Here is a 16,350-nt window from a genome sequence, read left to right on the forward strand (position 1 = left end):
TAAAAGATAGCAACCATTTGAGTTTTTAATGGAATAACCAATCATATGAAGTAACAAAAAAAGTCCTTAAATCATTTCATTTCTGATAGTCTGCCAAATACAAGCAGCTGTCAGCCCAGATAAAAATGACCCAGGCATGAACTACAAAGTGGAAGTGATTAAGAATGATCCCAAGAAATTTTCTATGGCTTCTGAGAGGCAGTGAGTGTGCTCTTTTAGGAAAAATGTCCAAACTATCATGTGTTTCTGCATTTTCTTACCAAACCAAGCCTGCTGGTCTCCCTGCACCTCAATAGCGAGCCCAAAGTCTGCCAGCTTCACTGCAGCCCCCTTCATCTTACTGGCCAGCAACAGGTTCTCAGGCTGACGCACAGAGACACATATTGAGAAGCAGAATGTAGGACAAGAGATGAAGATAGGGAGATAATTAAAGACACTCGTCAGCAGAGCTCTTTCTCATAAATATTTATTTTTTGATGCATTTGACACAGATTGTGTGGGGGTGGAGGAAAGGTGTGAGAAAGCCATAGAAAGAGAAAGGAAAGGGGAAAAGATGAGTGGTTAGTCTTCGCAACGCCTTATATGGGCATGGTTTTGTAGCCATAGAAACCACTCGGGAGGCATTTGGGCAGAGCTGCAGACTGCATGCTAAATGGAGAGGCAGCGTGTGTGGCAGCGTTCTAAATGGCTGTAGTTACGGCAGCGGGACATGAAGGGATGCAGTAAAAAGCCCACTTAGGATAAAAGGCCAACAAATCAGACATGCAGCACTTGGGGTAATAGTGTTACTCTGGGACAGAGAGAGTCCATCTACACACATGAGCTGCACATCCAAGTCTGAGACATGTTTGCAGCAGCGGTGCACCAACCAATCCTCCAGAAATCATAAGTGCACAATTTTCCTTTGACAGGCTCTGATCGGTGAGACGCAGGTCAAAAACTGAATAATCTGGTTATGCTCCCCGTTTGTTAAATGCATTAAAACCAAAAATGCCCACAATTCTCTGTGAGTAAATACATCAACCAATTACAATGACTGTGATGCAGATTTTTATTATTTTATCAACAATCAGATAAAGGTTAAACTGCATAATTTAATCGCGCACTGATGGAGCAATCTTTCCTTCCTTAATCATACATTACTAATGACTAGGGCTCCAACAACGAATCGATAAAATCGATAAAAATCGACTTTTAAAAGCGTTGGCAACGAATTTCATCATCGATTAGTTGTGTCGCGCGATTATTGCGTCATCCGCCGCGCCGTCATCACTGCCTCTTGACTGAAAGAGGAAGAAAAAAAAATACGGCAGAGCGAGTCAGCGCCGCAGGTGCAGTGTTGCCAACTCCGCGACTTTTCAGACCCCTCCAGCGAATGTTTTTCAAAAAAGCGACTAGCGACAAATCTGGCGACTTTTTTCGGTGTCACTGGCGGCTTTTGGAGACTCTTACGTGAAAGCATGCATGTTCCTACTCTGCCGTGGGGCGCCTCCCCCACCCCAACCGCGTTTTCCCGCAGGAAAGTCCCTCTCATTCAGAGCCTCAGCGTCCAGACTGCAAATGAAGCGCGCATGCACCGGAATTGACGGCGCAAATTGATCACAATAATTAAAATAGCCTGCGCTTTGTAAAGCGAAAAAAGTGATAACATGCAACTTTTTTCAAAAGAAATTAACATGGCACGGAACCACCATGTTTGTTTGGTTTTAAAGTGGGGGAAACGTAACGTTAGTTTCTCAGGTAGCTCATCTGATGCTTTCCTTACCGTGTTAGTAGGTTACAGACAGTGATAAGGTTGGCTACTTATTTTACTTTTAATTTCATTTGAATTAGCTTAAGCAGCGTTTATATTTTCTTTATAAATAAATTAACTTGCAAATTATGAGGGCAAGACTTTTAAAGTTTAAATCTTCTGGCAAAGATAAAGTAAAGATGATCCTGCAATTTATAGAAGTAAAGCAGAATAAAATCCAGCAAGATCAGTAATATGTCAATTAATTATCTGCCACATTCCCATGTAAATATCTGTCTTTGGAGGATGTGTTTTTTAGCACCCCTAGTTCTTTCATTTTTATTCCAAATACAATTTATAATTTGAATCACAGGGCTATTTTTATCTCTGGTTCAGTATTTTCTCAAGTAGCAACTTTAACTGCTGTACTTTCCTGTCTTAAAAGGCAGAACTCTTCTAATCTAAAAAAACCTCATTTGTTGAAATGGGGGGGCCTATTGTTTGAACCCCTTAGGGGCTTTTAAAAACAAAAATGTATTTTTTTGCGCTTTATGAAACAAAGTACCCTATATTTTGTGGATGTACAGCTACATTTCTCATGTAAGTTTGCGTAGTTTTAACAGAAACATTTATTTTTCATATTGCACCAGTACAGTTAATGAGCAACCTGTACTTGTGTGCTTGTTTGTTCTGTCTATAATGTTTATTTTGGAATAAAGAGGTTAATATAAAAAATATTTTTTGTCCGATTCATCGATTAATCGAAAAAATAATCGTCCGATTCATCGATTTTTAAAATAATCGTTAGTTGCAGCCCTACTAATGACCAAAAAAATAAACAAATAATTTTTTTTTAAACACTGTAATCCTCAGAGGGAAATCTGTCCACATCAGAATTCAGCAAAACACGACTCTCAAAGAAAACGGGTCCAAATCCCCAACTTCCTTCAGACTCTGAAATAAACAGCCTTTCGACTATTGGACTTATATACAGTACTCAAAAAAAATTAAAGGAACACTTTGTAATCAGAGTATAGCATCAAGTTAATTAAACTTCTGGGATATTGATTTGGTCAGGTAAGTAGCAGAGGGGGTTGTTAATCAGTTTCAGCTGCTTTGGTGTTAATGAAATTAACAACAGGTGCACTAGAGGGGCAACAATGAGACAACCATCAAAACAGGAATGGTTTTACAGGTGGAGGCCGCTGACAGTTTTTCTCCTTCTCGTCTTTTCTGACTCTTTTTCACCAGTTTTGCATTTGGCTAGGGTCACTGTCACTACTGTTAGCATGAGGCGCTACCTGGACCCTACAGAGGTTGCAACAATTAGAAACGGACTTCACGAGGGTGTCCTGAGGGCCCGACGTCCTCTAGTGGGCCCTGTGCTCACTGCCCGGCACCGTGGAGCTCCATTAGCATTTGCCACAGAACACCGGAATTGGCAAGTCCGCCACTGGCGCCCTGTTCTTTTTTAACAGATGACAGCAGGTTCATGTGACAGACGTGAAAGGGTCTGGAGAAGCAGTGGAGACCGTTATGCTGCCTGTAACATCGTTCACCATGACCGGTTTGGTGGTGGGTCAGTGATGGTCTGGGGAGGCATATCCATGGAGGGACACAAAGACCTATACAGGCTAGACAAAGGCACCCTGACTGCCATTAGGTATCGGGATGAATCCTTGCACCCATTGTCAGACCCTATGCTGGTGCAGTGGGTTCTGGGTTCCTCCTGGTGCACGACAATGCCCGGCCTCATGTGGCAAGAGAATGCAGCAGTTCCTGGAGGATGAAGGAATTGATACCATTGTTTGGTCCCCATGCTTCCTAAATCCTAAATCCTATAGAACACCTCTGGGACATTACGTTTCGATCCATCCGACTCTGCCAGGTTGCACCTCAGACTGTCTAGGAGCTCAGTGATGCCCTGGTCCAGATCTGGGAGGAGATACCCCAGGACGCCATCCGTCGTCTCATTAGGAGCATGGCCCGATGTGGCCAGGCATGCATACACACATGTGGGAGCAATACAAATTACTGAATATAATTTTGAGTTGCTGCAATTAAATTTCAGTAATCTCGCATCATTTTTTCACTGTCATTTTTCGGGTGACTTGGATTTCAGCCCTCTGTAGGTTGGTAATTTTCATTTCCATCAAATGATGTGGCATTCTATTGTTCCTAACACATCACCCAGCCCATATCAGTATAAATAAAAAGCATGATTTTTTGCCCCATTGAGATCTGCTGTGTTTTCAAGGTGTTCCTTTAATTATTTTGAGAGGTGCATATTTTCGTGAAAAGCTTTATTGAATTTATGGCAGATATTTCTATGCGTTTAAACATGGCACCAGCAAAAGAAAAAAAAAACACGAAGAGGCTGGACAGATGGATAGTGGACTAATGGATGAATGGGCAGATGGATGCACAGACGGTGGAATGAATGGATGAATAAATTGGTAGTTGGACAAGCAGAGACATGGATGGAAAACAGATGAATGGAAAGACCAAAAAAGTGAAGGATGAATGAACGGAAAATAAATTACTTGGGATGAATAGAAGGAAGGAAGGGTTGATGGTGCCTTGGATCACTTCGATGGTCCCAAACTGCAGGAACTTTTTTGTGTAATTCTTTAAAGTTTTCCAATAGTTAAAAATCAGTAAAAGGATCATCACCTTGTGTGATGAACTCAGCTATGAACTCTGTTAGCCGCACAGAGGCTGTATTCCTGCATTCTAAGCTAATCAGAAACTGAACCAATCAGCAATTTAGGTCAACCGATGCTCCTCCTATGCTGCTACATGGGAGGCCTGTCATCACGCAGGTTGTCGTGGCAACTCCTGTGGCTATGCCCTAACCTCTTTGCTGATGGCAGAACTAAAAAAAAAATTAATGTATGTGCATACCTCGCTCCCTCTCTGCATGCATTGTTTAAATTTTTGTCTTTTCCTCCCCTTAGGTGAGAGCCGAACCCTTCCACGTGATCATGACTCATCATCTCTGTGCTCAACATTAGCACACATGCATGAGCACAGACTGAACTCCGGTCAAGGGCAGAGAGGGTGACAGATGTGACAAAAGATAGAGGAATAGAGGGGAAAAATATATAAATGGGAGGGGAGCACAGAGATGTGGGGAAAAACAGGAAAAGAAGAAAACTGCAGAGATGAAAAGAAACAGAGAGCCATCTGTGTGTTGCCATGGCCACGAGCAGAGGTGTGTGTGTGAGAGAGTGTGCGTGGTCGTCTCACTCACCTTGAGGTCTCTGTGCACAATATCATGCTGGTGGATATGATTGACACTTTCCAAGATCTGACTAATGCAGTGACTACAGAGAGAGAGACAGAAAAGAGGACAAACAGGGCAAAGTGTCAGCCACTGGCCTTCGTCACAAAAACATGACGTACGCTGCACATGATTTGTCTGTCGTGTGTTTTGTCGGAGCCTGAGGGAATTCAATGCCACTACAAAACAGCATTTCCCTGCAACAGTGTTTAGAAAATCACAAGGAGGAAAAACCTTACACTCATGAGCTCTAATAATGCAGAAGACTCATCTGGTGTGTTTACAGGGACTTCTAGCTTGTTTTATCTTCTAGCTTTAACGGAAAATACAAAATCCAGATACATGTTGAACAAAAAAATCCGTCTCACTGATTTTGATCCCTTAATGATTCATTTAAATCATTTTTAGCAAGGTGCAAATATCCATATGACATCTAAAATGCTTAAAAACAGATCACCTTTAATCTACATATTGTGAAAGTTAAACAAGCTCAGATGTACAAATCCATCCTCTAACATTTACTGCAGCAGACTCCTTTTCTAGCAATAAAACTGGGTCCTGATTCACCTGTGGTTGGATATTTGACCACTCCTTAATTTACATTGATATGCAATCAGCTTTTAACCATAGCACACAATTATTCAGCAATTATTCAGGTTTCTAAACATTTCCTATTAAGAGCTGATCAATACGGAGATAAACATGATGTCCATCTTTATCATAGTATAGTTTCAAATGAACAAATCATGTTCATAAATAATCATTAGAATGAATGGCAAAACTAAATATAAATATACATAAAAAATGTAGGAAGTTACAAGTAAAGAAAATTATTTAAAAAAAAAGTCACAATTTCTCAACTGGCTGTCTAACTATTCTGAAACCAGTTTGAGGAACTGTTTAAGAACCTATCTTTCATTCTCAGTCATTGGGTTACCATGTCTTCATCTCGTAAAAAAGATTAAGCAATGTTGGCCTCATGGACTGCCTAACAGGCCGCATGTTTCATGAGTCGTATTTAAATGCCGGCCTTATTTTGCATTTTTTGTTCAGCGATGAAAAATACTTTTTCAAGTCTAGATCCAGTTTGGATATCTGCAGGATTCTTGACAAAAAAGGACAAACCAATTATGTCCTAAAGTGTAAGGAATATGGTTAGAATGACTAGGCATGGTAGGAAGCATCATGGGTGACATTACCATGAACTCGAACTATTTTCTTTCCACAGTGCCACACATTTACCATCAACCTTGGATTTAAAAGGTGGATGGAGGAAAAAATGCCTTCAATTTCATCTTAATTCAACAGCTAGATGGTTAAACTTGGACAAAGAAATCCCAATATAAAAAGTAGGCCTTCATTAACCTTCTGAAACAAAGCACTGGAAATATCTGGAGAGTCACTGGCAGGTAAATGTCCGTCTTCCAATTCTGCTTAGAAGGGTGATCAACCATTAAAACTGAATATAAAATATGAAGTTATTAATAAAGCTTGGAATATCTTCCTAAATGCTTTGCAACACCAGCTGTAATCATCTTTGCAGCAGCAGGGCCTGCAACTTGCTTTAGAAAAAACAATTCACAGTTCTCAATTAAATACACTTTGAATTCATGGCAACTCCCAGCTGGGATGATTCAAATAAAAGCAAGATTTTGAAAGCAATTTCTGACTTTGGTGATTTATCGCGACTACATGGAGATAAAAAAATAAATGCATAAATTGATTAAGGAAATTTTAAGGGGAAAAAAGAGATTTTATTTAGTTCAAATTGGACTTTGCCAATAAATGAACTTCAGAAAAACACTACTGCATCCTATTAATATAAGTAAAACCATTAGAATTCCACTAAAAGTCACAACTTCACAGCAATTATACAAACTGACAGCAATATAAATCAAATTGGCTCTCTGTGAAAACTAATATGGCTGTAATAAATGGTTAATTATGGGGTGGACTAATCTGTTCATATTTTAAAACCCTGATATAGCCAAATAATGATAACCAGTCATTGCATTTTAGAATTTAAACTAGACCTCAAGTTGCATCATATCGGCCAACATATTATGACATTGTGATTAAATATTCCAGTGATGATAACAATTAGCATTAAAATTTTCCTCTTTCATCGTTGCAGTTTATTCTTTGAGCTTTACCATCCAGGCCAACTGAATGCACATATGGTCTGCAACAAGGCAGCTAGAAACAAGCTAGTAGGTCAAATACACGGCTGGATCAATTGGGGTAAGTAATGAGTGGCACTTGAAATATGTTTTCATATTAAATATTGTAGCACAGCTTACTTTTGTGATTGCAATACTAAAAGCATTGACAATGAAGGAGGATTCAGATCAGACACACTGTGCATCAACAACTAGAGCTGAACTGTTAATATATTAAACTGGAAAAAAAGACGTGCAGAGAAAAACTTGTAAGATAAAAATGAATTTGACCAAATGTACAGCAGAAGTTAAATTAATGGTGCAGGGCAGCAATTTAAGGATATAAAAAAATAGAGCATTTTTTTATAGTTAATGTACAGCACGATTAAAAAACAAACATAAAAAAATTCAAAATTTAAATATAGTCAATACTAGAAAAATTAATGATCATCTGCGTCAGAGTTGATACAAACTTTTTTTTTGTATTTTTGTTATATACCATATGTAAAAAGAATTTATATAAAATGACCAATTCATGTAGCCTACTTTTTGCAGCTAAATTGCAATATCAGACACTCTTTCCAGCCATGCAAACAACCAAAACAATGGGCTACTGCTACATTAGGAAAAGAAAAAAAAAAATGGGACCTTCATTAGCAGGCAGGGCAAACAGAAAGGCTTTGTTCAGACTAGCGCCTGAACAATTAATCGATTATTGAAATAATCATCCTGTTTATTTAGTGAACAGATAATCACTAAATGGGCTCTAAAACATGACATTTCCTGAAATCAGAACCCACTTGGAAAGGAAATTATAGAGAAAACGGCCTAAACAAAATATACATTTTTATTTAAGCCAAGACACCTTATTTTATCTGATCTAGCTTAAGCTGAATCATATGAAAACGACATTTTCAACAGATTAATCAACATAATTTCTAGCTGCAGTTCCTAAATCAGAGCTGCTCTTACCTATGAGGCAGACAGATGGGAAAAGAAAAATGCTGACAAGTCATATGCTAGCTGTTTTAATACTGCAAGATTAATTGATGTCTGAAAGCAACTTGAAAGGGTCAGCAAGTCTCCAGTACCTGACATTAACTTGTAAAACCACAGTAAAATATAAGCTAAGCTATGTTTAAGGCCCCGTCCACACGAAGACGAACCCTGGCCTAAACGCACAAATTTTTCACCAAACCAGCCTCTCATCCACACGAAGCCGGCGTTTCGGGGGTCTGTAAACGATCATTTTTTTATTGAGCCTTCAGAGTGGGAAGATTCTGAAACGCCGTTTTCGCGTTTCCATCTTTACGCTCTAACCGCATATATTTTTTTTACACGCATGCGTCATAGCGTCGCCTCTACACACGCATGCGCGACCAGTATCACAACAACAATGGCGCCGTTGCTAATGCTACTCACCCTGCTGTCGGGCTTACAACAGAATCTTCTTCTTCTGGAATATCTCCAGGAAGAACAGAGCAATATCGACGACATAGTTCAGCACCTGAATTTCACTTAACCACGAAAATGGACCCGCAGGGCAACCATGTATAAATATTAGTGCACATGCCCAACATTTCGTCGCTTATTTTTGCTTTGGCACCACAGCGCCACTTACAGGCCTGGCATACATTTTGCAGCGTTTTCATGCATTCGTGTGGACGCTCACATTTATTTTACGTCTCCGTCTTTACGGCAAACGTTTTGGAAAATATCAGCGTTTCGTGTTCGTTTTGACTTCGTGTGGACGGGGCCTAAATGCAAAATGCTAATCAGCTTTGATGGCTACTGAATAGTGAAGCAACAACAAACCAGTGGGTCTCTCTCCATTCTATTACCATCCACTTAGCCATAAAACTAATCGAGGCTGATTTGAGCAACTAAAATCACAGATTATGGCTGAGCCAGAGTGAAGCAGACAACTAAAACAGAACAGGAATCCATAGCTACCTGCTGTATCGGATTACTAAAAAAAAAAAAAAAAAATTACACAAAATTACCATTAAGAATTTATTTTTTTTTTTTTACCATCAAATTACCATTCAGGGTCTGCTCAGTGGGTAGCACTGCTGCCTTGCAGCAAGAAGATTTTGGTTCGATTCCCAGCCCGGAGGCTTTCTGCATGGAGTTTGCATGTTCTCCCTGAGCATGCGTGGGTTCTCTCCGGGAACTCTAGCTTCCTCCCACAGTCCAAAAACATGACTGTTAGGTTCACTGGTTTCTCTAAATTCTCCTTAGGTGTGTGTGAATGATTATTTGTCCTGTTTGTCTCTGTGTTGCCCTCGATGGACTGGCGACCTGCCCAGGGTGTACCCCACCTCTCGCCCGTAGACAGCTGGAGATAGGCACCAGCACCCCTTGAGACCCCGCTTAGAAAATGGATGGATGGAATTACCAATAAGCTGAATACGTTTGTTTACAAAGTAAAATATGTACCTGAATGTGATCACTCTGCTGAATCAAAGGTGCATACTACCATAAAAGACATCAACCCTCATATATATATATACAAAATTATTATTTGTCTCCTACTTGGTGGTTTTGACCGAAATGAGAAAGTAAAAATATTGTCATATTGAAATTAATCATTCTCTTTGTTCTTAATTAAAAAATGTGTCTTTGTAAATTATTGTTGTGGCAATTGAAATGTTATCGAAATAAGAAGTTTGAAATTCTATTATTGTGGCAACACTAATGAGTGGGTAAATAATTAAAATGGCTGCATTAAATCAGCATTAGCAGGGTATGCTTTAGGCAATAAAATGTGGACAGAAACAATGCAGCTATAGACCACTGAGACAGTTACATTACTGTACTTGTAGGCAGGATGCACTTCCTGACAAGAATACAAGCAAACCAATTATGTGTGCGAGCACATGAGGACACAGTGGTGCATTTAAAAGGATGTGTTTGGCCTTGATGTGTTTCACAGGCTTACACAGTGCATTTCTTACTGCATGTGTGTAGACAAACTTAATAGGAGGGTCTTACCTAGCATCGGCCTCACTGTAGTACTCCCTGGCTACAATGTCCTCAAAAAGCTCTCCTCCTGTCACACTAAGGGACAAGACAGGGAAGACATTTGAGAAAGAAAGGCAATAAGACAGAAAAGACAAAGAACTTGTTAGCATATGCAAACAAAGCAAGGTTACGTGCATGGTTAAAATGTCATTGTCTGCGTGCACAGAATCTACTCACAGGTCAAAGACGAGGTAATGAAAGCCTTCCTCTGAAATGCTGTCATGAAGTCGCACTGCGAGGGAGAGGAGAGGATGTGAGACCAAAGAACAAAAACAGCACAGAAGATAAAAAGTACGGTTTTCTGCAGTGTTTCACATCTATACCTACACATTAATCAAAAAGAAAACACAAAAACAAAAATTCTAAAGCTCATTTTGTTAAGAGCTATAAGATTATCCAGTGGTTCTAATATATTACTTGTGTAAGAATAACTAAAACAGACATTTTTTTTGGATCCAACCACCTCAAACTGTAATACAGCATGAAGCAAAAGGAAATGGCTCTTCTTTTGAGGCCATTTGAGAAACCAATATGATATGAAACTTCATCTTTATGCACGTATGGGTAAGTAAGCGCCTCGAACACTGTTGATACATTTACATTGCCCCCTTAGTGGTTTCTTTGGTTTTTACATTTTCATGATGCTTTTGCTTTAGATCAAACTACTCATCTGAACCAACATGCTTCCATCCTGTATAACCTCTGTATTGAAACAGTTCTCCTCACTCTTCTACAATAAGTTTGAATATAGTCAAGAAAAAACAGTCTATAGGATGGCAATAAGCAGGATAAAAGATATCAGAATGAAGCATAACATGCCCTGATATAAAGAAATTCGAATACAAAATATTGATTATTGACATTTTACCACAGAAAAGTTTGAAAAGCTATTTATTAGAATTTAGTATTACAATTAACCACTGTGAGAGAAACACAAACAGAGAAAGGATTAAACATTTGCAGAGGCTTGACATCAGTAAAATAGGATCAATATTTATAACTTAGGGCTGGGATTTTAATGCTTTAATTTCAACTGATTAGAAACATTTTAACACGTTAAAGAAATAAATTAATTGCTTTTTCTCATATACATACAAATAGGTGGGAGCACGAGCTTGTTTTAACTCATAAAATCCATCTACACATAAAATTCTTTTTTTGATTTTATTAAAATTAAAATTATGCTATATGAGACCCTATACACAGCCGTGGTTTATTTTTCTGAAATCTCTGTCCTCTTCAGCTCAGCCCACAGTCTCTGCCCCTAGCAGCATTCGTAAGGGGTAGCGACTAAGTTATGGCATAAAGGAAAAAGACAGGAGAAGACATAGGTCAGTATCAGGTCTAATATAATGCAACAGAGACATTTTATGTACTTAGAGTGGAGGGCTGTAGGGGTTAGACGCCTTAATTTGCCTTTGTTGTCAAATAGACTGATGACCACAGGTGCAGACGCCAAAATTAACTAAGACATTTAAACTCAAGTAAAGACATTGTCATTCACAAAAATACTTAGTTTGGTAAAAAATGCTGCTCAAACTGGCCAACTATATGTGGATTAAATGATTAAACATGTTTAAACAGGAAATAATCACTCAGACAACATTATATGTGTTGTGAGATTTTAAAGACGTGAAATACAAAAGGTAAAAAAAACAAAAAATACTATGATAACATAATTCATTCAGGCAGAATAAATGTCCCCCCCTTAAAAAAAAACTAAATAGTTGGATTAAAAACAATATATATGTTGTTGTGCTTGTATAATTATTTAATAATTGAGGAGAAAAAAGATTTTTGAATTGAGAGGTGGTTTATTTTGCCATTATATGGCTTTCGATTAAAATTTTTTCATTGTGTCCCACTTCTTGAATAAACAAAAAAAATTCTCACACAATCTTTAAAATGTACTTATTAGATATAACAAAAACAGGAACCTACTGCATCCCTGATTAAAAACCAGATTAATCAAATATGTGGAAAGCTAATGATTTCCAATGTATAGAGATGTTAAAATATCACCAATAAACAGGACACGTTGCTCTGACACGCTGCCAGACTATGTACTACTTTGTTTCCATTTAATGGTCGATTCTGCTACATCACGCAGCATGGCTAAAGGAACACTATTTTGTTGGTAACTTGAGTTTATCGAGTGTTTATATTTGCAAAGAGGATCCACATAAAATGCATTTTGTAACCTTGTTGCCATTAAATTATGTAAATAATTCTGGGCCAGACTCTCGATCAATTAATTTGTCAGCTGGCATTTCTTCTTTTGCAAATATTGAGGCTCCGCTTAAGAATGAACTATGGCTCCCACAAGTGGACAGCAGTAAGGCTATAAGAATGAAAGAAATTCCTTTTAAGATTATGTAGAGATGGATCGAATTTTAATTAATAAACCATTGATTAACAATTATTTGTTTGCATTCTTGTTTTAGCCAATCATGGCAACAAAACCTTGAGTAACCACAACAGCAGCTCTTGCTGTTCCTCTTTCAAAGATGATATTGCGGGTTTTGACCAAGCGGATGTGATAACAGCAGCTACGTGTACTTCCTCCTGCGCTGCCATGATTGTGGGCTTAGGCTAAGAACCAATTTCCACCCAGAAATAAACAACTAAACAAAAAATAGTTATCAGGTCATTGTGCAAAAATTTGGCACCTCTGCAAACACAAAGTATTTTTTTTTTTAGTTTAAGCAATATTGTTATAATGCTGTCTGAATTTTTCCTGATTTAGGTCACAGAAAAATGTTACGACCACCTTACAGTACCTCCCTAACCAACCAGGGGGTCACGACCCTGGGGAAAGGGTCTGCAACCTTTACAATACAAAGAGATATTTTTGCTCTGACTCCTGTTAAATAAAAAACAGTGCTGATAATGTTACTTGAAAACCTTTAGCCACCATCTTATCTTTAGTTTTACTTTTTTTAAGACAGAAACATCCGGATACAAAAAATATATTGTCCAGGAAATGCTAAAATTCCTGTAAAATCAAGCAAAAAGGAAAAAAATTATTATTGGGTTGTGAGAATTTAATGTTATTCTCTAACAAACTTTATATTTTTTAACCAGATACCAAGAGCCACTAAGGAAGGTCCAAAAGGCCATTTGCAGCTCCAGAACTGAAGGTTGCATACCCATGCTGTGGGGGACCAACCAACACATTGAAGACCCATAATATACTGTATTTTGGTTTGCTATTCCAAAAATGTTTGTGGACTGCAATCAAATATCTGTTTATGACAACATCTGTACTGTGGCAAAATAAACACAGAACTAGACAAAAGAAAAAAAAAATGGAATTTAATGATCTTTAAAGAAAACTTTCACAAATGAGGGCAAACGATTAATCTGTTTCAGAGAGAGAGCTCCATACAACAGTGGAAGTGAAGCGGCCATGCAGCAACCTCCCCGTCAACCTTGTCAAGTTAACTCAACAGCAACACTGTGACAAAGCAGCTCGCTATGAAACCCACAACCCAACGCCTGGCTCCTGCTAAGATAGAGCTGTGGTTTACTGTCAGACAGTTATAGTTATGTAAAGTGAATATCAGTTGTATAATAAGATGAAGTAGGATGCCCCTGCAGCAAGAAACAAGTGTGACCGCTCTTCCCTCCTCCTCCCATCTGTTTCACTTTGTGCTTTCGTGTCTCCATATGTCTCCTTTTTTTTGGTACCCTCTTTTGTCTTAAGTTTGAACATAGATGATGCAGAGATATGTCAAGAAAAGGATAAAGGACAAGAGAGGGAGAAAAAAAAATTGACAGACAAGCCAGATAGGAACATTAGGTGAGGGGTAAGCGAGTGCCTGGGGGGACTGAGAAAGAAGTAGGACATGACACGAAGAGAAATAAAGGGAGCAGGGCTAAAGGTGTCATTGATTTTGTCCTTTCACTGCAGCCATCTCCAACGAAGATCTCCATTAAAGCTAGTTTGTGTATTTTTTTTCTCTTAATCCTCCTAATTCGTTTAAAAAGAAATGATCAACAGGAACCTAAACATTTCTATAAAAAACAAACCTGACATAGTGTAAATCCCTTCATGCCTAAGTAACCTGTTCTAATCTTCTAGCTCAGCCTGCTCTCATATTTTGTGCATGCAGATCAAACAGCTCCTCTAATATCAATGGCCAATTCATGATCCAATAAATCAAATTACTCTGCTTAAGAATGCAAAGAAAGTTTCTATAATAAAACTTTAAATCTAGCATAGATCCTAAAATATATAATTCGTTTGAACTCGTTTGCATTATGTAACATTAGGACAAGCAATTCAAATAATTTTAGCTTAATTGTACAAATCAGTACATGTAGTTTTAATAACTAGGGCTCATTAGGAAAAAAGGGAAAAAAACTATATGTTAGTCTTGCAAAAGCAAAAGTACTTGCTAAAAATAAATAATTAAAAGAAATTTAGCTAACTGCTGTTTCTGGCAAACATAGACCCAAATTGAGAGGTCTTTCCAGCTACTAGAAAGAAAAAAAACCTAGGTTTATTGAATGTTACTTTAAAGGACCAAATTTTTCTGTATATACAGCCTTAACAATTCTTTACCTTCTAAAACTCTTTTTTCTGTGTTAAACAAAAAGTCTCAATGCTGCATAGTATGTAAATAACTAGCCAATAGGTTCCAATTAGTTGTCTTCTTTACTTCAATACCCCCAAACAACCCAGATACCCCTAAAATAACTGACTTTATGTGTGACCAAAATAGCATCATTAAATCGTTTGCAATCTAAGCCGTGAGCAACATCTTACAGGGCACCGTTTGCCCCAGCATCTGAAAGCGGACAGAGTATGGCACCATCGTAAACCTACCCAGCCATGGCCGCCCACCTTAACTGACAGCGTTATCAGAGAACCAGCCAAGAGATGAGTGGTAACTATGGGAAGAATATTTTAAGAATTCAATTCATTTCATTTATATAGCACCAATTCACAACACGTCATCTCAAGGCACTTTACAGTTAACCAGATCATCCAGTCAAATTGATTCAGAGTGTTCACTCCCTTGCACTAAACATGCTTGTAGTGACAGTGGAGAGGAAAAACTCCCTTTTAACAGTAATAAAACCTCCATCAGAACCAGGCTCAGTGTGAGCGGCCATCTTCCAAGGCCGACTGGGGTTCAAGTAGACAGAAGCAGAGATACAATAAAAAACTGTAAAAGGCAGCCCTGTCCAGTAAACACACAGCCAGGCAGACATTTGCGAGCCAACTCTCATGTCAGGGGATGAAGAGAGCACATCCAGCCAGTCACAGTCAGAGAAACAGGACTACACTGAAATAACAAGCAGATATCCAACATCTATAAACAAATGTTTTGATGGCAGCAGCACAGCTGATATTTCTCTACAGGATGGAAAGAAAGTTCCATGTCAACAACAGCCATGTCTCCCTCCGTGGCGGAGGGAGACATGGCTGTTGTTGGGCTCGCTGTCTGAATGACGGCGCGCACTGATACGAACAGAGAGAAAATAGGACCAATTGATAACGACGTGTGACTTTTTCCACTACAATGTTTTTGGGATGCGAAAATATCACTCTTTTGGACACATAATGTTTTGGGAAGAGAAAAGTTTTATTTCGCTGTTCCTAAAAACCTGCAGGACTACTTTCGGCTTGACCAAAACTGGACGATAACTCTGCTCACAGGACGCTGCCAGGGGTAAGTCAGTGTGATTGCATGCCGCTGGTGATCGGGATGCCATACAGATTCATGTCAAAAATACCGAACTATCCCTTTAAGCTTTACGTGCTGGGAATTTTTAAAGAAGCACAAAAAGCGAGATCATTGCCAAGTTTAGAGAGTACCTGCAAAACCTCTGAAAAGATCACATCACAGGTATTAGAGCATCTATAAAACATTAAAATAACGCTATAAATACTGTCTGTGATTTTCCTGCATCTCTCACTTTTGCTATCATATGGGATCGCTTTTTCAAACGAGGCCAACATCATCTGCTCCACAGATGATTTAGTTTACGTTTTCATTGGTGTACGGGGAGACGTTGACATGCAGGGTTACAATATTCTTCATTTTGCAGTAGATTACTTTTTAGGTGGTGGAATACATTTGTACTGCTACCTTTTGCAGCAATGGTTTTCGCGGCACGTTTTACAATCTACTGCCTTTTGT

At 38.6% G+C, this 16,350-nt stretch overlaps 1 protein-coding gene across 23 annotated transcripts in view; it reads right to left on the minus strand.

The window, feature by feature from the left end:
* The window catches only part of LOC119793603 (calcium/calmodulin-dependent protein kinase type II subunit gamma), a 62,442-nt gene that overhangs the window by 27,111 nt on the left and 18,981 nt on the right, over positions 1 to 16,350 (minus strand). For all 23 annotated transcript variants that reach the window (XM_038300784.1, XM_038300793.1, XM_038300803.1 and 20 more), the window contains exons 4-7: positions 10,376 to 10,430; positions 10,169 to 10,234; positions 4,986 to 5,058; positions 261 to 363 (exon numbers count right to left, since the gene is read on the minus strand). In XM_038300784.1, coding sequence (XP_038156712.1) covers positions 261 to 363; positions 4,986 to 5,058; positions 10,169 to 10,234; positions 10,376 to 10,430 — 297 coding nt within the window. The remainder of the gene's footprint in view (positions 1 to 260; positions 364 to 4,985; positions 5,059 to 10,168; positions 10,235 to 10,375; positions 10,431 to 16,350) is intronic.

The sequence above is a fragment of the Cyprinodon tularosa genome, unplaced genomic scaffold (assembly GCF_016077235.1).
Source record: "Cyprinodon tularosa strain WSP-4 unplaced genomic scaffold, ASM1607723v1 ctg457, whole genome shotgun sequence".
NCBI classification, from domain to species: domain Eukaryota; kingdom Metazoa; phylum Chordata; class Actinopteri; order Cyprinodontiformes; family Cyprinodontidae; genus Cyprinodon; species Cyprinodon tularosa.